Raw genomic sequence first — 24,316 nt, 5'->3', positions numbered from 1 at the left:
CCTTTTTTCAACCACTCTACAAATGTATAGTTTTGGCAAGTCGGTTAGGACATCTAGTTTGTGCATGACACAAGTAATTTTTCCAACAATTGTTGACAGACAGATTATTTCACATATAATTCACTGTATCACAATTCCAGTGGGTCAGAACTTTACATACACTAAGTTGACTATGCCTTTAAACAGCTCGGAAAATTCCAGAGAATTATGTCATGACTTTAGAAGCTTCTGATAGGCTAATTGACATAATTTGAGTCAATTGGAGGTGTACCTGTGGATGTATTTCAAGGCCTACCTTCAAACTCAGTGCCTCTTCGCTTGACATCATGGGAAGATCAGAAGAAATCAGCCAAGACCTCAGAAAAGACCTCCACAAGTCTGGTTCATCCTTGGGAGCAATTTTAAAACGCCTGAAGGTACCATGTTCATCTGTACAAACAATAGTACGCAAGTATAAACACCATGGGACCACGCAGCCGTCATACCGCTCAGGAAGGAGATGCATTCTGTCTCCTAGAGATGAACGTACTTTGGTGCGAAAAGTGCAAATCAATCCCAGAACAACAGCAAAGGACCTTGTGAAGATGCTGGAGGAAACAGGTACAAAAGTATCTATATCCACAGTAGAAACGAGTCTTATATCGACATAACCTGAAAGGCCGCTCAGCAAGGAAGAAGCCACTGCTCCAAAACCGCCATAAAAAAGCCAGACTACAGTAAGCAAAGGCACATGGGGAGAATATATTGAAGCAACATCTCAAGACATCAGTCAGGAAGTTAAAGCTTGGTCGCAAATGGGTCTTCCAAATGGACAATGACCCCAAGCGTTCTTCCAAAGTTGTGGCAAAATGGTTTAAGGACAACAAAGTCAAGGTATTGGAGTGGCCATCACAAAGCCCTGACCTCAATCCCATAGAAGATATGTGGGCAGAACTGAAAAAGCGTGTGCGAGCAAGGAGGCCTACAAACCTGACCCGGTTACACCAGCTATGTCAAGGGGGAATGAGCCAACATTCCCCCAACTTATTGTGGGAAGCTTGTGGAAGGCTACCCGAAACGTTTGACCCAAGTTAAAAAATTTAAAGGCAATGCTACCAAATACTATTTGAGTGTACGTAAACTTCTGACCCACTGGGAATGTGATGAAAGAAATAAAAGCTGAAATAAATCATTCTCTCTACTATTATTCTGACATTTCACATTCTTAAAATAAAGTGGTGATCCTATCTGACCTAAGACAGGGAATGTTTACTAGGATTAAATGTCAGGAATTGTGAAAAACTGAGTTTAAATGTATTTGTCGAAGGTGTATGTAAACTTCCGACTTCAACTGTATATATATATTTTAAAAACATGTTTTAAGGGTGTTTTAAGGTTGATGCTGTGCTTTGAGATTATTTTTTTGTTGTTGATTTGGACTATTTACATTGAGAGTTTGGAGAGAATTCTATATTAACTTTATCATTGAAAGAATGTTTTTTGTACTCATCTTTGCTCTCATATTGACACAGTATTTATTTTTTTACTTTAAAAGGGTTACTTGGTTTGTGATCCAAGCTGATTGTTACAGAAGGAGGGTATAAAGAAGAAAGAAAAGAAAGAATAGGTGGATGAGGAGATTAGTAGTTGGAGGAGAAAGAGGGGAGGAGGGAGGAAAAAGAGGAGAGGATATGAGAGAGTTGCATAGATGCACAGGAGATGGGCTGAGATGAAGAGAGGAGACAAGGAGGAGGAAAAGGAGAGGCGAGAGGAGGTGGGTGAATGAGGAGTGAGACAGAGGAAAGAGGAGGTGGGTGAATGAGGAGTGAGACAGAGGAAAGAGGAGGTTGAGGAATGAGGAGTGAGACAGAGGAAAGGGGAGGTGGGTGAATGAGGAGTGAGACAGAGGAAAGAGGAGGTGGGGGAATGAGGAGTGAGACAGAGGAAAGAGGAGGTCGAGGAATGAGGAGTGAGACAGAGGAAAGAGGAGGTGGGGGAATGAGGAGTGAGACAGAGGAAAGAGGAGGTGGGGGAATGAGGAGTGAGACAGAGGAAAGAGGAGGTTGAGGAATGAGGAGTGAGACAGAGGAAAGCGGAGGTGGGGGAATGAGGAGTGAGACAGAGGAAAGAGGAGGTGGGGGAATGGGGAGTGAGACAGAGGAAAGAGGAGGTGGGTGAATGAGGAGTGAGACAGAGGAAAGAGGAGGTTGAGGAATGAGGAGTGAGACAGAGGAAAGGGGAGGTGGGTGAATGAGGAGTGAGACAGAGGAAAGAGGAGGTGGGGGAATGAGGAGTGAGACAGAGGAAAGAGGAGGTCGAGGAATGAGGAGTGAGACAGAGGAAAGAGGAGGTGGGTGAATGAGGAGTGAGACAGAGGAAAGAGGAGGTGGGGGAATGAGGAGTGAGACAGAGGAAAGAGGAGGTTGAGGAATGAGGAGTGAGACAGAGGAAAGCGGAGGTGGGGGAATGAGGAGTGAGACAGAGGAAAGAGGAGGTGGGGGAATGGGGAGTGAGACAGAGGAAAGAGGAGGTGGGGGAATGAGGAGTGAGACAGAGGAAAGAGGAGGTGGGGGAATGAGGAGTGAGACAGAGGAAAGAGGAGGTCGAGGAATGAGGAGTGAGACAGGGGAAAGCGGAGGTGGGGGAATGGGGAGTGAGACAGAGGAAAGCGGAGGTGGGGGAATGAGGAGTGAGACAGAGGAAAGAGGAGGTGGGGGAATGAGGAGTGAGACAGAGGAAAGAGGAGGTGGGTGAATGAGGAGTGAGACAGAGGAAAGAGGAGGTTGAGGAATGAGGAGTGAGACAGAGGAAAGCGGAGGTGGGGGAATGAGGAGTGAGACAGAGGAAAGAGGAGGTGGGGGAATGGGGAGTGAGACAGAGGAAAGAGGAGGTCGAGGAATGAGGAGTGAGACAGAGGAAAGAGGAGGTGGGTGAATGAGGAGTGAGACAGAGGAAAGAGGAGGTGGGGGAATGAGGAGTGAGACAGAGGAAAGAGGAGGTGGGTGAATGAGGAGTGAGACAGAGGAAAGAGGAGGTTGAGGAATGAGGAGTGAGACAGAGGAAAGCGGAGGTGGGGGAATGAGGAGTGAGACAGAGGAAAGAGGAGGTGGGGGAATGGGGAGTGAGACAGAGGAAAGAGGAGGTGGGGGAATGAGGAGTGAGACAGAGGAAAGAGGAGGTTGGGGAATGAGGAGTGAGACAGAGGAAAGAGGAGGTCGAGGAATGAGGAGTGAGACAGGGGAAAGCGGAGGTGGGGGAATGGGGAGTGAGACAGAGGAAAGCGGAGGTGGGGGAATGGGGAGTGAGACAGAGGAAAGAGGAGGTGGGGGAATGAGGAGTGAGACAGATGAAAGAGGAGGTGGGGGAATGAGGAGTGAGACAGAGGAAAGCGGAGGTGGGGGAATGGGGAGTGAGACAGAGGAAAGAGGAGGTGGGGGAATGAGGAGTGAGACAGAGGAAAGAGGAGGTGGGGGAATGGGGAGTGAGACAGAGGAAAGAGGAGGTGGGGGAATGAGGAGTGAGACAGAGGAAAGAGGAGGTGGGGGAATGAGGAGTGAGACAGAGGAAAGAGGAGGTCGAGGAATGAGGAGTGAGACAGAGGAAAGAGGAGGTGGGGGAATGGGGAGTGAGACAGAGTAATCAACACCTGAACCCTGGCTTTCCCTCTTAGCTGCTGATGCTCATATACAGTCTGACTCTTACCCAAGCTAAACTCATACCCCATCATGGCTCCTGTGGAGCAGGAACTGTGTAGGCCTACATGAACAGACTGCTGGATCCAGATTGGATTTACAGGAAAGGCTTTTGCCATATGTCATGAGGGTGTCAGTACAGCATTCAATTCCATACAGTACATGAAGTTCAGTCTGTTCAAATATACCTTACTAGTCAGTTTGCAAAAACATCCCCATCCTGTTTCAAATCAAATCTCTAATGATGGTTAACATATCACACTCTAATGATGGTTAACATATCACACTCTAATGATGGTTAACATATCACACTCTAATGATGGTTAACATATCACACTCTAATGATGGTTAACATATCACACTCTAATGATGGTTAACATATCACACTCTAATGATGGTTAACATATCACACTCTAATGATGGTTAACATATCACACTCTAATGATGGTTAACATATCACACTCTAATGATGGTTAACATATCACACTCTAATGATGGTTAACATATCACACTCTAATGATGGTTAACATATCACACTCTAATGATGGTTAACATATCACACTCTAATGATGGTTAACATATCACACTCTAATGATGGTTAACATATCACACTCTAATGATGGTTAACATATCACACTCTAATGATGGTTAACATATCACACTCTAATGATGGTTAACATATCACACTCTAATGATGGTTAACATATCACACTCTAATGATGGTTAACATATCACACTCTAATGATGGTTAACATATCACACTCTAATGATGGTTAACATATCACACTCTAATGATGGTTAACATATCACACTCTAATGATGGTTAACATATCACACTCTAATGATGGTTAACATATGCTCTGTGAAGATTTGAAACCAGCGAGAAGTTGATGATCAACACACTCTCTGTCTGCATCGTTTCTTTCTACTGTTCCCGATAGTTAAACGCCGGTATGTGATGACAAACACTTGTCAAGTTCCTGTTATTGTTTCTGGTGTTTTATGGTAATTGTTTTAGCCTTGTGAGTTCTCGGCAAAGGAACATAACCATAACATTAAGTAATTACTTCATTATTTGAAATTTGAGTTTGTCTTTGACAGAAACATTGATTTATGATCTAGGAATAATTGATTGTATTCTATTCTTCTCTCTGTCAGGAACAGAACCCGATTCTATTTCAGCATGGTGAGATCCAGGAGGGAGGCAACAGTCTATTGTTTAAGTCCCTATCTAAATTTGTGACCAATAATGCTTAAAATAGCCATGCTCTCATGCATTTAACCACACACACCACGTGCCAAGCTAGCCCTTACCGCAAAACTCAATCCCGTTGCCATGACTCATTGACAAGCACACACACATGCACGTACACACGCACAGACATATATGTGTGTGTGTGTTAGCGATGGGGTCATGGTGTGGGCAGATATTATTTAGGGGACTGTTATTTTTAGGGGGAAATGAGCACTAGTGGAGACAGCAGCAGAGCAGGCATCAGGCAGAGCATGAAAACAGCCTGTGTGTTAGCCTGTGTGTTAGCCTGTGTGTTAGCATGTGGGTTAGCCTGTGGGTTAGCCATAGCATATTAGCGTGAGCGGCAGGGGGTCTGGGGACAGGCTGCTGACAGGAGGACAGGAATGTGACAACACGACTACAGCTTCATCACACCACTTCGTCACCGCTGGTATTTGTATTTGCTGTGTGTGGTGTGTGTCTGTTTGCAGTGTGAGGCGCCACAGTGTAGCGCAACGCCAAGGTCCCTGCTTTCTCTGGTTACTGATCAGCTGCCATCTCTTTATCGCCTGCCTGACGCACAACTGACCATGGCCTTATAGTCTATTTCACACACACCAATGCTGCTCAACAGTGGCCCTGCTCACAGCGTGTAAACCCTCATCAGACAGTCTAGAGAATCCTGAACAGGTTTGTCATCTGACAGAGCCAACATGGCGCAGTAAAATAAAAACATATTCTTTATCATAACAGACTAAGTTTAATATTTAATTGTCTTTGAATTTATATTTACTAATAGTTCAGCCTTAACTAGAAGAACATGACCATCGTTTATTCTCTCATTTCTTTACAACAACCCTGACAGCATATCAACTCAACACATGTATTAACATCAGCAGGTTCATGGTCAGCTTGGTTCAATCATCACTGACATTGGTCCTCAAAGGCTAATGGGTTTACTAAGTTAAAGGAGTTACATGTAGCATGTCTTCTGAAAATGTCCATAATATATCTAGTGGAATGACAGTGCTTCACAATATTTTCTCACAAAATCGCATTCTAAAATGCAGACATTCTATTTGACAACAGAAGCCAGACAGGCGTATGTTGTCAAGATGGGAAAACTGCACCCTCCCTCTCTTACATTGGTGTCACTCAAATGCATGGTCATCTCCTCCTCCTGCACAATGAACAATGGCAGACTGGGCCAATGTAGAAATCCCTCTGTCATTTCCGGGTTTCTAAAATTCTACAATCTTTGCTGAATTTCAGTTTATGTGAGAAAACAAGCACTGAATTGTGTAGGGAATCATTGTACCATTTAAATAGCTTTGAAATATATTTTCAATAACAACAAAAAAATCATTTATAAGGCTGTTTGAAGTTAGTGGAGGAAACTGAAAGTTAAATAGTCTCCTCCATGATCCATGCTATCCGGGATCCTTGGGGTGTTGGATAGCGCTAACCTTTCCAGGATGTTGTGGAAAATGGGATGCGGGGAAGGGGGAGAGTTGTTTACATTCAGCCTAAGAGTTGTTGCAATTCACCTAGCTTCCACATGGACAAGATATTCTACATATAGCACCTTTAATATGTAGCTACTGTAGGCATATTCCTTCAAACTGGGAGATCAAGTCAAGCAATAGTCTATGAAAACACTGCATGGGTGTTTAAAAAACAATTACTCAATGGGCTTGACGTTTCAAATGCGATGACCAATCTAAAACAAATAAACGAGGATTATGATATTCTCCCCAGGGGCAATTCACGCGGCTTATGCTGAGTAAATAAATGAAACTGAAGCAAGAAACCAACACATCTAACCGCTGACGGGTCGCACGCACTCCGCTTTCCCTTTGACGCATGCCAGACGTCTGTCAGTTATATGATGACGCGTCTAATCCCCCTCATTCACACACGCACACACACACACACACACACACAGGAGCCAGCTGTTTACCGGGCCTGGGAGCTGGAACCCCTCGAGCCTCGAGCAGGTGCAAGTCGCTAGCGCTAGGAGAGGAGGGGGAAAGGAGAGGAGGGTGAAAAGAAGGTGTTGACGGATAAACTAATGAACAGTAGTACTGCAGGCCAGTCAGCCTTCTGGAGAGGCTGTAGGAGCATGACTCAGCGCTTAGTAGCCAGTCAGCCTTCTGGAGAGGCTGTAGGAGCATGACTGAGCGCTTAGTAGCCGATGAGTGGTTTAGAGAGGGAACCTGAAATTCACACAGGATATCAGACAATAAGAAAATGATTTAGGCCAAAACCAAATAGTTCACTCAACAGTGCTCTATCAAACTGTTATGACTAAAATCATTTGCTTACCCAAAATCTTAAGCAAATTCGAAAGATAATTTTAAACATTCATGAGATTTGGCAGGCATGAACGAATTGTATCCTAAATTGAAATCAAGGATTTTCTCGTTGTTGTTTTGAAGAGCCAAAAAGGCAAAAGCATGCAATTAGGTTATCTCAAAAAGAATTGTCCTAATAATTTTTCTAATAATTTAATAACTCTTTCATCCGCTGACAATGTTCAATAGAATGAGAATGTTAGAATAGCCTACAGTGCAAATGATTGTCAGACTAACGTGCGTGATAAAATGAAACACCGTCACTAAAAACACAAATACTTTGATCACTTGGAAATCATGATGACGTCATTGAGTTATGTATTAAACAATTGTATCAGCTATTACCTGTAGGCTAATTTAAATGTATATCTGCATGTCGCTACAGGCCTTTTCGATTTCAGCAAAGAACAAAACAAGTATTTAAAAGATTATTGAGATCACCAAGAGAACATAGGCCTATAGAAATAATTTAGGCTATTTCATTTTTCTGCGTTAGCCTAGACAATTAAAATGCGCTGAGCCATAATAACAAGTTGAACATGTTTCAGGATTTATTTTTTAAATATAGAAGTCTACAAAATGTGGACAAATATTCTAAATCGACCCTTTCATCGAAAACAGCTATTTTTCGTTAAATAATGTCTAAATCTCCAGCTCTTGTTCAATGAGCCTGCATAACAGACATTGATGAGGAAATAACTCTGGAAAATAATACCAGCATTATGACATGCTCAGTAGCTCGAAATAATCTATTCGATCTATTCGATTAATTCATGAGATATATTATGGATATATTTGTGTTAATGTGTATAAAGATCCACAGTTATATTCCCATGATTTCGATGCCAAAATTAGGGTATTACTTTCGAATTTAAAACCTCTAATAAAATGTACAAATTAATTCACATTTTGTCCATATACCTTCAAAATGTAGGCTACCTGACCTACATAAATATTTGTATTATTGTGCAATATAGGCTAGGCCAATACAGGCCTGTTTTAAATGTAGCACTCCGGTGACTGTTCACATGATCTGACCTAGAGATAGTTTTCCTCTGCAGTGTTTCTCTGAGAACCTGTTTCCTCTCTCGTCTACCTATGCTGTTCCCACCTGACAGGTCTCCTACCGGGCCGGGGGAGACGGGGCTATGGGTTCAGGGGTGAGGGGGAAGAGGTGTACATGTTCCCGGTCGGATCCCTCGAACACAATAATCATATTTAGCAGACTAGCGAGGGTTTTCACTTCGCGTGGAACATGCCTGCACACGCCCGCGTTCTGCTCTCACCACGCCTTGAGTCAAAAAACACGAGCTGCCATCAAACCCTGTAGCAGTTATTAATAATCCACCATCATGCGTAATATAATCACACAGGCTGAATGGGTGTATCATTTGAAGACATTGTAATTTATTGGAATACTATGCATTCATCATGTATACAATTTATAAATGCTTAATGCAAGATTGAATCATGTATATATGAACTGAAATAATGATCAGAATTGGGTAGGGCTATCCTCCTGTCTACAGAGCCCATTTCTGTCTGACATGCACGATATTAAGTTCACCAGTTATTCGCCACATGCCTCTCGCCATATGATACAAACACTAATCACTGAAATAAAAGTTGGTCACACAGTCTTTTAATCGTAAAAAATAAGAACAGTAAAACAGAGTTGTTGCTCAGCTCTTTCTCTTGAGGTATGCAGACCCACCTAACCACCTCCCACGAGCTCCTCCGAGAGCAAGCACGCACATGCGACGGAACAGCGAGGCTCGCGCAGTGGGGAGAAACAAGCAACAATGTACAATGTGTCCATAGAGTAGTCTAGACCTAGTGACGTGCTCTGTGTAGCCCACCCTTCACATTGCAGTGCCCAGGAGACAACTAAGACTGACAACTATGTTTTTTTTACCAGGACAACTGAGACTGACTGACAAATAGCTGATAATGGAATAGGTCATTCCACACTCAAGATGCCCTGAAACGGACTTCAGCGATGTAAACAGCGAGGTGAGAGATGATCCTTATTGGACAAAGGTGCAGACTGCAGAACAAATATAATATTGTTATGACATAGCCTATAGCATAATAACCACAAGGATACTGCCGGCTGGATGAGTGGAGTGGTCACTGGTCGGGTTAACATTTAAACAAGACAGGGCATTGAGCTGGGACCCTGCCGAAAAACACAGAGATCACAGAAACAGGGGCAGAGACAGCGAAAGTGACAGAGCGAATGACAGCGTTTGTGATAGTGACAGGAACATGGAAACTAGGAAAGTAATATGTTTGGGGTGGTTTGAGGAGAGATGGGGAAAATGTTTTGGTAAGAGACTAGGGGGGTAAAAGGAGAGAGTAGGTAAAGGGACAGCCTGACCAGGTTTAGGGATGGGACGTGGAGGCAAGACAGAGGTTGTGGACAGAGAGGGGAAGATGCAGAGAGGTAAGAGAGAAATAGAGAGAGAGTTGGAGTCCACAAACTTCACTTACAGCCAGTTACTGGCGTTGGCCGAGAGCAGCGCGAGGAAGAGCATCAGCAGGGACCGTAAAACATATTCCGCGGTCATCTCGAGCGCAACCGGGGGAGAAAGAGCCCAAAGAGAGTTAAAATAATCCACACAAGGTATGGCGGTGATCTCTGCGGGGGGAGGGATGAGAGGTGGTAGCGATGGTCTCGTGAAGGACCGGTGATACGTGGGATCCCGTTAAAGACAGTTAATCCATTGTCACACATCCACAGAGATCCACCGGAGAGGCGCGAGACTCACAGCTGTATCGCCCGGTCCGTTCGCCTCCCGCTCTCCCTCCACACAGAGAGAGGAAAAGAAGAGAGGAGAGGGAAAAGAGAGGATGCTAAAAATACGGTAAAACTCTCTTCTCTGTGTCACGAAGCCAAACTCGGGCAGGTTGGGACTGAATTGCCACCTTCTTATTTCACGTGTTTACTCTCGTTCCTGTTTTCTTGGTAACACTACAGGGCGCGCGAGGAAAGGGCAGTAAAAACCTACAGATTGGAGTTTTAATCCCTCAAGTGCTCCTCGAGACACTTCTTGATTACGGTGTTATTGCTGCTGTGGTCCATTCCAAAGGATGGGCTTTCGTTCTCTCCACGTTGTCACACACACATTCACTTGGAAACACACTCTTCACACACACACTGTCTGTCTCTGTGCGTCAGTTCTGTGGATGGCACTCTGCGAGGGGAGAGAGGGTGAAAGCTGACTTTAGTGGAGGGGCGGCGCGAGGCTAAAGGGAGGTATGGGAGTGAGTTTGGAGATGAAGGCGGGTTTAGTGCGTTATGAAGGTATTGTGTGTGTGTGTGTGTGCGCGCGCGCGCTCCGTTTTAAAGCTCTCCTGGGAGGATGCAATAGCGCAGCCATTTACCACGCACCATGGCTGGATGGACGTTGAATACTGACTTGTATCACGCGTGACCTGGTTGCACACACACACACACACACACACACACACACACACACACACACACACACACACACACACACACACACACACACACACACACACACACACACACGTTGGCAGAGTCTTGATCCCCCCTGTCCCACTCAACCAAATATTCTGTGGTCAGAAGGCTATTTTAAGCCTCACTGAAAACCAGTGCATTTTAGACTGGGGCATTAATGGTGACAAGGGTACAAGTAGTAGCCTAGGCAACAAAGGTATAATAATAATAATAATAGGGAATTGTTTAATAGGCATAATGATGTAGGCCTAACCCATGCCCATCACAACAATGTCCAGGACCCTATCTGGAATGATTTGTATGAGAACTGCCAGTCTTGTTCACACAAATTATCACACCAGAAACTTCCATGTCAAAAATGGCATATTCATTTGATTTGCAGACATCTTAATAAAGAACTACAGTTCAGTCATTTCACCATGCGGGCAGCCTACATCAGAGCTTGGGGTTCTAATCTCATTGTGTGTGTGTGTGTGTGTGTGTGTGTGTGTGTGTGTGTGTGTGTGTGTGTGTGTGTGTGTGTGTGTGTGTGTGTGTGTGTGTGTGTGTTTGTGTGTGTGTGTGTGTGTGTGTGTATGATCTAATCTCATTTCACTTATTGGGTTTTAGGGAGCTAAGAATACACCCCGCCAGCGCAAGACGCTGCAGCCACGGTAACCAGCTGTGCAATATGGCTTCTGCAGTCGCGACACACACACACACACACACACACACACACACACACACACACACACACACACACACACACACACACACACACACACACACACACACACACAACACACACACACAATGAGATGTGCAGCCACTTGGGTGTGAGAAGGTGGACAAAACGTTTCCAGTAACTGAGTCAGACTGAAAGATCATAACTGAGCTTCTGAATGACAGGTTGAGTGACAGCATCAGTTTTCTGGACATGGATGTTTACAGAACCACTCACTGCTTTTATTCCACAGGAACTCACTGCCACCCTATATAATATAGCCCAAATAATGACTTGACAAATGTTATAAACAGTCATAACAGCTAATGACAAGTGAACGAACTCAGTGATGATACCGACCATGATGCGTTATGCTAACCAGGCTCAGTCTGAAGATGAGGTCCTAGAATGGCCAACAGAGGGGGACAGTGAGTAATGTTGGGAGGTGTGTGAAAATCAGGATCAGAACAGTGGACTGGAGCACACACGCACGCACGCACGCACGCACGCACGCACGCACGCACGCACACACGCACGCACGCACGCACGCACACACGCACACACACACACACACACACACACACACACACACACACACACACACACACACACACACACACACACACACACACACACACACACACACACACACACACACACACACACACACACACACACACACACACTCAGCTGCCCAGAGTTCTATTGGGCTGATCTGATTTACTGGTCTTTGGCCGTGGGACAATCCCACAGGAACAATAGACGTGATTAGTTGTCCTGCAGATGCCAAGGACGAGGTGTGCTTGTGAAAGTGTGTGTGTGTCTGTCCTTTATCCCCCCTTCTAGTAGGCTGTCAACCAGATCCAAAACGTACAACTATTCTCTATGGTACATTCTTATTGCCATTCTTACAAGGACATAACTGTCTTGGAACTTTGGTGCCAACATGGCTTCCATGAAAACTGTAAAATTCAAACAGTACAGTACAGTACCATTAGTCCTCGGGTTACTCTACCTATGAGAACTCAAGTGTGTGTCTGTGTCTGTGTCTGTGTACATGTGTAAGTATGTTGTAAGTGGCTGCCAGTCCCCTGCTGTGTGTTTAAGTGAAATTAGTGCAGGCATGCGCTGCCTGTGAAAGAAACCAGTATCCCTCTATGGACCCCAGAGATCTGGACCCACTACACCCAGCATGCAGCCAGCCCACACACTACACCCAGCATGCAGCCAGCCCACACACTACACCCAGCACGCAGCCAGCCCACACACTACACCCAGCATGCAGCCAGCCCACACACTACACCCAGCATGCAGCCAGCCCACACACTACACCCAGCCAGCCTACACACTACACCCAGCACGCAGCCAGCCCACACACTACACACAGCATGCAGCCAGCACACACACTACACCCAGCATGCAGCCAGACCACACACTACACCCAGCACGCAGCCAGCCCACACACTACACCCAGCACGCAGCCAGCCCACACACTACACCCAGCCAGCCCACACACTACACCCAGCAAGCAGCCAGCCCACACACTACACCCAGCACGCAGCCAGCCTAAACACTACACCCAGCACGCAGCCAGCCCACACACTACACCCAGCAAGCAGCCAGCCCACACACTACACCCAGCAAGCAGCCAGCCCACACACTACACCCAGCATGCAGCCAGCCTACACACTACACCCAGCCAGCCTACACACTACACGCAGCCAGCGCACACACTACACCCAGCATGCAGCCAGCCTACACACTACACCCAGCCAGCCCACACACTACACCCAGCACGCAGCCAGCCCACACACTACACCCAGCACGCAGCCAGCCCACACACTACACCCAGCATGCAGCCAGCCTACACACTACACCCAGCCAGCCCACACACTACACCCAGCAAGCAGCCAGCCCACACACTACACCCAGCATGCAGCCAGCCCACACACTACACCCAGCCAGCCCACACACTACACCCAGCATGCAGCCAGCCTACACACTACACCCAGCCAGCCCACACACTACACCCAGCATGCAGCCAGCCCACACACTACACCCAGCATGCAGCCAGGCCACACACTACACCCAGCACGCAGCCAGCCCACAAACTACACCCAGCATGCAGCCAGCCTACACACTACACCCAGCAAGCAGCCAGCCCACACACTACACCCAGCATGCAGCCAGCCTACACACTACACCCAGCACGCAGCCAGGCCACACACTACACCCAGCACGCAGCCAGCCCACACACTACACCCAGCACGCAGCCAGCCTATACACTACACCCAGCACGCAGCCAGCCCACACACTACACCCAGCACGCAGCCAGCCCACACACTACACCCAGCATGCAGCCAGCCTACACACTACACCCATCCAGCCCACACACTACACCCAGCAAGCAGCCAGCCCACACACTACACCCAGCATGCAGCCAGCCCACACACTACACCCAGCCAGCCCACACATTACACCCAGCAAGCAGCCAGCCCACACACTACACCCAGCACGCAGCCAGCCCACACACTACACCCAGCACGCAGCCAGCCCACACACTCACGTGTGTACAGTATGTGTGTGAGAGAGATGAAGCTGTGTGAGAGGGGGTCCTGGGAGAAAGTCCTGAGTCAGGACAGCGTTCCACTAACAGCCTTGTCTCCATAGCAACATGAGCTGGCTCATCCGTCCGTCACGAAGGCATTCTGGGAGGACAGGTTTTATATAGCCTTAGCCAGCATGCTTGGCCCGTTACCCTGGAAACACTAATGTCACAGGACCCCCGTAACATTTACCCCTGGGCCTCCGCCACACACACCCACTACAATACTCTGGACGTCCGGTGCCGTAAACCTCCCCCTGCGTGAGTTCTGATTATACAAGTCTCTACCCCCCCCCCCTCCTCTCTCTCTAGCTCCCCCCCCCCCTTTCTCTCTCTCTAGCCCCCCCCTCTCTCTCTCTAGCCCCCCCCCCCCTCTCTCTCTACCCCCCCCCCTCTCTCAGGACCACGAGGGAAATTGTCTGTCTCTCATCTAAGATCACATCAGGTTAAGTGTGCATTCTCCCCACTCCTCCTCCTCCCTGCTCAAACACACACACACACACACACACACACACACACACACACACACACACACACACACACACACACACACACACACACACACACACACACACACACACACACACACACACACACACACACACACACACACACAAACACACACACACACACACACACTCGCGCACACACACAGACTCGCACACACTTGCAAATATTGACCGTGTGGATGTTTCTCTTTCAGGGTAGTGTATGTGGTCAAATTGCGGCGCTCTAGTTGTTTGGGTGTCAGGTTGCAATTGCATGGTTCAGGTCTGGACACTATTTCTTGACATGACCTTGACGACCACATGACCATGACCTAGCTCAACTGTATTTGCAGAGGATATCTTCACATACTATATGAGCAGAATTCTCTCTCTCTCTCTCTCTCTCTCTCTCTCTCTCTCTCTCTCTCTCTCTCTCTCTCTCTCTCTCTCTCTCTCTCTCTCTCTCTCTCTCTCTCTCTCTCTCTCTCTCTCTCTCTCTCTCTCTCTCTCTCTCTCTCTCTCTCTCTCTCTCTCTCTCTCTCTCTCTCTCTCTCTCTCTCTTCACTGCCTGTTGATAGAAGGTGGTTGGTTACTCAGTAACAGGGGTCTCTGTCTCCCCCTGACCCCTCTGTGCCACAGCCTAGAGTTCAACCCTCCACCTCTCCCTCCCACTACTCATCCCTCCTCCTCTCCCTCCCACTACTCATCCCTCCTCCTCTCCCTCCCACTACTCGTCCCTCCTCCTCTCCCTCCCACTACTCATCCCTCCTCCTCTCCCTCCCACTACTCATCCCTCCTCCTCTCCCTCCCACTACTCATCCCTCCTCCTCTCCCTCCCACTACTCATCCCTCCTTCTCTTCCTCCCACTACTCATCCCTCCTCCTCTCCCTCCCACTACTCATCCCTCCTCCTCTCCCTCCCACTACTCATCCCTCCTCCTCTCCCTCCCACTACTCATCCCTCATTCTCTTCCTCCCACTACTCATCCCTCCTCCTCTCCCTCCCACTACTCATCCCTCCTTCTCTTCCTCCCACTACTCATCCCTCCTCCTCTCCCTCCCACTACTCATCCCTCCTTCTCTTCCTCCCACTACTCATCCCTCCTTCTCTTCCTCCCACTACTCATCCCTCCTCCTCTCCCTCCCACTACTCATCCCTCCTCCTCTCCCTCCCACTACTCATCCCTCCTTCTCTTCCTCCCACTACTCATCCCTCCTCCTCTCCCTCCCACTACTCATCCCTCCTCCTCTCCCTCCCACTACTCATCCCTCCTCCTCTCCCTCCCACTACTCATCCCTCCTTCTCTTCCTCCCACTACTCATCCCTCCTCCTCTCCCTCCCACTACTCATCCCTCCTTCTCTTCCTCCCACTACTCATCCCTCCTCCTCTCCCTCCCACTACTCATCCCTCCTTCTCTTCCTCCCACTACTCATCCCTCCTTCTCTTCCTCCCACTACTCATCCCTCCTCCTCTCCCTCCCACTACTCATCCTTCCTCCTCTCCCTCCCACTACTCATCCCTCCTTCTCTTCCTATGTTCTTTACAGAGGTCAGACGAACAATAGCGTCCTGATCTGTGTTGGAATACATCATTAGTAGAACTGGGTAAACACTTGTCAAGAGTGGCTCTATATGTGGGTGGGTGAATTGCATCAGGTGGAATATATTGACAGTATACATTTCCTCCAGAGGAATCAGAGTTTTGACTGTGTGAAATAACTAGGCCTGATATTTGGGAGAGTGATGATGGGGTCCTGGAGTTTAGTGTGGTGAGCTGGATGAGAGGCAGGAGAGCGGGGTCAGGAGTGTAGGGGTCATGAGAGGGGTGCCAGGGGTTAGGCACGTAAATGAACAGCTGAGTGCTGTGATTTAGTCGGTATAAAATCGGTCCAACTGTCATAACAAAGGGCCCTGACAGAGAGGAGGGACCCGCAGACAAATGGGAGTCGGTCAGTGGACCCCCAGAGCCCTCCCCCCCACACACACCCACCGCTCTGATGACAGACACAGGGGAGTCAGCCCCCCCCCCCCCCCCCCCCCCCAGGGTCTCATGGAGAGGGTCAGAGACAGGAAGGGTTCTGAAGGGTGTCCCTCTCACCTTTCCAGAATCTTTTGAGTCCTGTCTGTCCCTCTGTCCTCCTCCTAAAGCCCTCTGAAGCCTTTCATAAGGGCTGAGTGTGGCCTTTACATCCTATTGGTCTCAGATTAACTATTTTATTCAGGGCCCGGTGCCATGATGATGGGACTACATTGAGCCTGCTGGGGCATTGTGCAGGTGATTTTGGAGAAGATTTGGCTTATTCCAGACAGCAAACATTCTTATCTATCTATCTATCTATCTATCTATCTATCTATCTATCTATCTATCTATCTATCTATCTATCTATCTATCTATCTATCTATCTATCTATATATCTATCTATCTATCTATCTATCTATCTATCTATCTATCTATCTATCTATCTATCTATCTATCTATCTATCTATCTGCCAACATCACTAATACAATCACAGATACACACTCTCTAAAACACTCAAAAAGTGTCAGGGGCGGACTGGGACAAGAAATCATCCCTGGCATTTTATCCATACCAGCCCACGTCACGTCGCGCACCGCCAACTCACCCCCAATACACACCCTACTTAGACACAGGCAGTAGTACTGACACATAACACATTGGCAGTACAGTACAGCGTTTCTGTACCAGTGACTGGCGAGACATGGTCCTCCTCTTTTTTAACCAGTTCATGTTCAATAAGAAATACAATATGTAAAACACCACTGGAGATACAACTCACCACTATAACTGTCTCTGTCTGGAGATACAACTCACCACTATAACTGTCTCTGTCTGGAGATACAACTCACCACTATAACTGTTCCTCTGTCTGGAGATACAACTCACCACTTTAACTGTTCCTCTGTCTGGAGATACAACTCACCACTTTAACTGTTCCTCTGTCTGGAGATACAACTCACCACTATAACTGTTCCTCTGTCTGGAGATACAACTCACCACTATAACTGTGTCTCTGTCTGGAGATACAACTCACCACTACAACTGTTCCTCTGTCTGGAGATACAACTCACCACTATAACTGTTCCTCTGTCTGGAGATACAACTCACCACTATAACTGTCTCTGTCTGGAGATACAACTCACCACTACAACTGTTCCTCTGTCTGGAGATACAACTCACCACTATAACTGTCTCTGTCTGGAGATACAACTCACCACTATAACTGTGTCTCTGTCTGGAGATACAACTCACCACTATAACTGTCTCTGTCTGGAGATACAACTCACCACTATAACTGTGTCTCTGTCTGGAGATACAACTCACCGCTATAACTGTGTCTCTGTCTGGAGATACAACTCACCACTATAACTGTGTCTCTGTCTGGAGATACAACTCACCACTACAACTGTTCCTCTGTCTGGAGATACAACTCACCACTATAACTGTTCCTCTGTCTGGAGATACAACTCACCACTTTAACTGTTCCTCTGTCTGGAGATACAACTCACCACTATAACTGTTCCTCTGTCTGGAGATACAACTCACCACTATAACTGTGTCTCTGTCTGGAGATACAACTCACCGCTATAACTGTGTCTCTGTCTGGAGATACAACTCACCACTATAACTGTCTCTGTCTGGAGATACAACTCACCGCTATAACTGTGTCTCTGTCTGGAGATACAACTCACCACTATAACTGTGTCTCTGTCTGGAGATACAACTCACCACTATAACTGTTCCTCTGTCTGGAGATACAACTCACCACTATAACTGTGTCTCTGTCTGGAGATACAACTCACCACTATAACTGTGTCTCTGTCTGGAGATACAACTCACCACTACAACTGTTCCTCTGTCTGGAGATACAACTCACCACTATAACTGTGTCCTCTGTCTGGAGATACAACTCACCACTATAACTGTGTCTCTGTCTGGAGATACAACTCACCACTATAACTGTGTCTCTGTCTGGAGATACAACTCACCACTACAACTGTTCCTCTGTCTGGAGATACAACTCACCACTATAACTGTGTCTCTGTCTGGAGATACAACTCACCACTACAACTGTTCCTCTGTCTGGAGATACAACTCACCACTATAACTGTTCCTCTGTCTGGAGATACAACTCACCACTATAACTGTGTCTCTGTCTGGAGATACAACTCACCACTACAACTGTTCCTCTGTCTGGAGATACAACTCACCACTATAACTGTGTCTCTGTCTGGAGATACAACTCACCACTATAACTGTCTCTGTCTGGAGATACAACTCATCCCTACAACTGTCTCTGTCTGGAGATACAACTCACCACTATAACTGTGTCTCTGTCTGGAGATACAACTCACCACTATAACTGTTCCTCTGTCTGGAGATACAACTCACCACTATAACTGTCTCTGTCTGAAGATACAACTCACCACTATAACTGTTCCTCTGTCTGGAGATACAACTCACCACTATAACTGTGTCTCTGTCTGGAGATACAACTCACCACTATAACTGTTCCTCTGTCTGGAGATACAACTCACCACTATAACTGTTCCTCTGTCTGGAGATACAACTCACCACTATAACTGTGTCTCTGTCTGGAGATACAACTCACCACTATAACTGTGTCTCTGTCTGGAGATACAACTCACCACTATAACTGTGTCTCTGTCTGGAGATACAACTCACCACTATAACTGTGTCTCTGTCTGGAGATACAACTCACCACTATAACTGTGTCTCTGTCTGGAGATACAACTCACCACTATAACTGTGTCTCTGTCTGGAGATACAACTCACCACTATAACTGTGTCTCTGTCTGGAGATACAACTCACCACTATAACTGTTCCTCTGTCTGGAGATACAACTCACCACTATAACTGTTCCTCTGTCTGGAGATACAACTCACCACTATAACTGTGTCTCTGTCTGGAGATACAACTCACCACTATAACTGTGTCTCTGTCTGGAGATACAACTCACCACTATAACTGTCTCTGTCTGGAGATACAACTCACCACTATAACTGTGTCTCTGTCTGGAGATACAACTCACCACTATAACTGTCTCTGTCTGGAGATACAACTCACCACTATAACTGTGTCTCTGTCTGGAGATACAACTCACCACTACAACTGTTCCTCTGTCTGGAGATACAACTCACCACTATAACTGTCTCTGTCTGGAGATACAACTCACCACTATAACTGTTCCTCTGTCTGGAGATACAACTCACCACTATAACTGTTCCTCTGTCTGGAGATACAACTCACCACTATAACTGTGTCTCTGTCTGGAGATACAACTCACCGCTATAACTGTGTCTCTGTCTGGAGATACAACTCACCACTATAACTGTCTCTGTCTGGAGATACAACTCACCGCTATAACTGTGTCTCTGTCTGGAGATACAACTCACCACTATAACTGTGTCTCTGTCTGGAGATACAACTCACCACTATAACTGTTCCTCTGTCTGGAGATACAACTCACCACTATAACTGTGTCTCTGTCTGGAGATACAACTCACCACTATAACTGTGTCTCTGTCTGGAGATACAACTCACCACTACAACTGTTCCTCTGTCTGGAGATACAACTCACCACTATAACTGTGTCTCTGTCTGGAGATACAACTCACCACTATAACTGTGTCTCTGTCTGGAGATACAACTCACCACTATAACTGTGTCTCTGTCTGGAGATACAACTCACCACTACAACTGTTCCTCTGTCTGGAGATACAACTCACCACTATAACTGTGTCTCTGTCTGGAGATACAACTCACCACTACAACTGTTCCTCTGTCTGGAGATACAACTCACCACTATAACTGTTCCTCTGTCTGGAGATACAACTCACCACTATAACTGTGTCTCTGTCTGGAGATACAACTCACCACTACAACTGTTCCTCTGTCTGGAGATACAACTCACCACTATAACTGTGTCTCTGTCTGGAGATACAACTCACCACTATAACTGTCTCTGTCTGGAGATACAACTCATCCCTACAACTGTCTCTGTCTGGAGATACAACTCACCACTATAACTGTGTCTCTGTCTGGAGATACAACTCACCACTATAACTGTTCCTCTGTCTGGAGATACAACTCACCACTATAACTGTCTCTGTCTGAAGATACAACTCACCACTATAACTGTTCCTCTGTCTGGAGATACAACTCACCACTATAACTGTGTCTCTGTCTGGAGATACAACTCACCACTATAACTGTTCCTCTGTCTGGAGATACAACTCACCACTATAACTGTTCCTCTGTCTGGAGATACAACTCACCACTATAACTGTGTCTCTGTCTGGAGATACAACTCACCACTATAACTGTGTCTCTGTCTGGAGATACAACTCACCACTATAACTGTGTCTCTGTCTGGAGATACAACTCACCACTATAACTGTGTCTCTGTCTGGAGATACAACTCACCACTATAACTGTGTCTCTGTCTGGAGATACAACTCACCACTATAACTGTGTCTCTGTCTGGAGATACAACTCACCACTATAACTGTGTCTCTGTCTGGAGATACAACTCACCACTATAACTGTTCCTCTGTCTGGAGATACAACTCACCACTATAACTGTTCCTCTGTCTGGAGATACAACTCACCACTATAACTGTGTCTCTGTCTGGAGATACAACTCACCACTATAACTGTGTCTCTGTCTGGAGATACAACTCACCACTATGACTGTCTCTGTCTGGAGATACAACTCACTACTACATCTGTGTCTCTGTCTGGAGATACAACTCACCACTACAACTGTTCCTCTGTCTGGAGATACAACTCACCACTATAACTGTCTCTGTCTGGAGATACAACTCACCACTATAACTGTTCCTCTGGAGATACAACTCACCACCTTAACTGTCTCTGTCTGGAGATACAACTCACCACTATAACTGTTCCTCTGTCTGGAGATACAACTCACCACTATAACTGTTCCTCTGTCTGGAGATACAACTCACCACTATAACTGCTCCTCTGTCTGGAGATACAACTCACCACTATAACTGTGTCTCCGTCTGGAGATACAACTCACCACTTTAACTGTGTCTCTGTCTGGAGATACAACTCACCACTATAACTGTGTCTCTGTCTGGAGATACAACTCACCACTACAACTGTTCCTCTGTCTGGAGATACAACTCACCACTATAACTGTGTCTCTGTCTGGAGATACAACTCACCACTATAACTGTCTCTGTCTGGAGATACAACTCACCACTATAACTGTGTCTCTGTCTGGAGATACAACTCACCACTATAACTGTGTCTCTGTCTGGAGATACAACTCACCACTACAACTGTTCCTCTGTCTGGAGATACAACTCACCACTATAACTGTGTCTCTGTCTGGAGATACAACTCACCACTATAACTGTGTCTCTGTCTGGAGATACAACTCACCACTATAACTGTGTCTCTGTCTGGAGATACAACTCACCACTATAACTGTGTCTCTGTCTGGAGATACAACTCACCACTATAACTGTGTCTCTGTCTGGAGATACAACTCACCACTATAACTGTGTCTCTGTCTGGAGATACAACTCACCACTATAACTGTTCCTCTGTCTGGAGATACAACTCACCACTATAACTGTCTCTGTCTGGAGATACAACTCACCACTATAACTGTTCCTCTGTCTGGAGATACAACTCACCACTATAACAGTTCCTCTGTCTGGAGATACAACTCACCACTATAACTGTGTCTCTGTCTGGAGATACAACTCACCACTATAACTGTGTCTCTGTCTGGAGATACAACTCACCACTATAACTGTTCCTCTGTCTGGAGATACAACTCACCACTATAACTGTGTTTCTGTCTGGAGATACAACTCACCACTATAACTGTGTCTATGTCTGGAGATACAACTCACCACTATAACTGTCTCTGTCTGGAGATACAACTCACCACTATAACTGTCTCTGTCTGTAGATACAACTCACCACTATAACTGTGTCTCTGTCTGGAGATACAACTCACCACTATAACTGTGTCTCTGTCTGGAGATACAACTCACCACTATAACTGTTCTCTGTCTGGAGATACAACTCACCACTATAACTGTGTCTCTGTCTGGAGATACAACTCACCACTATAACTGTTCCTCTGTCTGGAGATACAACTCACCACTATAACTGTGTCTCTGTCTGGAGATACAACTCACCACTATAACTGTGTCTCTGTCTGGAGATACAACTCACCACTATAACTGTGTCTCTGTCTGGAGATACAACTCACCACTATAACTGTTCCTCTGTCTGGAGATACAACTCACCACTATAACTGTGTCTCTGTCTGGAGATACAACTCACCACTATAACTGTGTCCCTCTCTGGAGATACAACTCACCACTATAACTGTGTCTCTGTCTGGAGATACAACTCACCACTATAACTGTGTCTCTGTCTGGAGATACAACTCACCACTACAACTGTGTCTCTGTCTGGAGATACAACTCACCGCTATAACTGTTCCTCTGTCTGGAGATACAACTCACCACTACAACTGTTCCTCTGTCTGGAGATACAACTCACCACTATAACTGTCTCTGTCTGGAGATACAACTCACCACTATAACTGTTCCTCTGTCTGGAGATACAACTCACCACTACAACTGTTCCTCTGTCTGGAGATACAACTCACCACTTTAACTGTGTCTCTGCTTTAGGCATTTTGTTTGCCGCCCTGTTGTGCTGTCTATCTGTCTCAGCATCTTCTCTGCTGTCACTCTGTGTTTCTTAATGTTGTCTTTCCTTCCGTCCGTCCGTCCGTCCGTCTTTCTCTCTGGCTCTCTGTCTCTCTGTCTGTCTCTCTGTGTGTCTGTCTGTTTAAGCCTTATATTTTATGAAAGCCAAGCTAACGACATAGGCTATATTGCAAATTAGTGCCTGTCATATGTGTTCTCCTGAATCAACACCTACCCTATGTGTTAATTATTGATACCGGGCTCCAGACTAACATTTTCCCCTGGTGTTAGTAACTTTTACAGTTGGTGGCACCAGCCCATGATTTGGTCGGACTCAAGTCATCAGTAATCATTTCAGAAAGTAATTCATAGTACTTTATTAAGAAGTATAACAAATAGACTAATGAGATATTCAAGAAACAAGTTGTTTAATCTAACATGTACAAGCAGGAATGCATGATTCAGGATATTGTGATGTGTAATCTAGTGATTTGTCATGAATTTCGGGTGAACAATTACACTATACTTTCTATTTTACTCTCAAAATAGGACTGCAACATTTCCTGATCATTTTTTTGTTCATTAGAGATGAATGACATAAATCTTTATATGCACTAGCTAATATCATAGGCTAAGAAGAGGAAGAGGAAGTGGAGGAAGTGGAAGAGGAAGTGGAAACTCATGAACTAGATTGCTAACTGTCAATATAATACCCACTGCTAGTATCCATGCATTCATCCAACAGTAAGTTTAGTGTCCTAAAGAAAGGTAGCAGTTGTAGGCTACTACCCATGAGACCTATAGGCCTATGCCCTTGCAATAGTTGGTGCACATTTCGCGTGCGCGCTGCTCCATATCTCAAAGCCATATCAATGATCTTGGCTGTAAAATAGTTGCTATTGAGCTGAATACACCTACAAAAAGCTGAGACCCTCCCTACTTCGACAGGGTCAAGGGGATGAAGCTTCCAAAGCTGTGTTCTTGAGGGCAGAGGGGGAGAGGAGAGTGGCTTGTTCATTACAGCAA

At 46.1% G+C, this 24,316-nt stretch overlaps 1 protein-coding gene and 1 pseudogene across 1 annotated transcript in view; one reads left to right on the top strand and one right to left on the bottom strand.

Moving 5' to 3' along the window:
- The window catches only part of LOC139558998 (protein Wnt-4a), a 36,282-nt gene extending 25,788 nt beyond the window's left edge, over window positions 1–10,494 (bottom strand). The window contains exon 1 of the mRNA XM_071374581.1: window positions 9,753–10,494. Coding sequence (XP_071230682.1) covers window positions 9,753–9,829 — 77 coding nt within the window. The 5' untranslated portion in view covers window positions 9,830–10,494. The remainder of the gene's footprint in view (window positions 1–9,752) is intronic.
- Window positions 10,495–11,810: 1,316 nt separating this feature from the next.
- LOC139540731 (trichohyalin-like) overlaps window positions 11,811–24,316 on the top strand; it is a 44,018-nt pseudogene continuing 31,512 nt past the window's right edge.

This window comes from Salvelinus alpinus, chromosome 2, assembly GCF_045679555.1.
Source record: "Salvelinus alpinus chromosome 2, SLU_Salpinus.1, whole genome shotgun sequence".
Lineage (NCBI taxonomy): Eukaryota > Metazoa > Chordata > Actinopteri > Salmoniformes > Salmonidae > Salvelinus > Salvelinus alpinus.
This window is presented reverse-complemented; position numbering and strand designations above follow the sequence as displayed.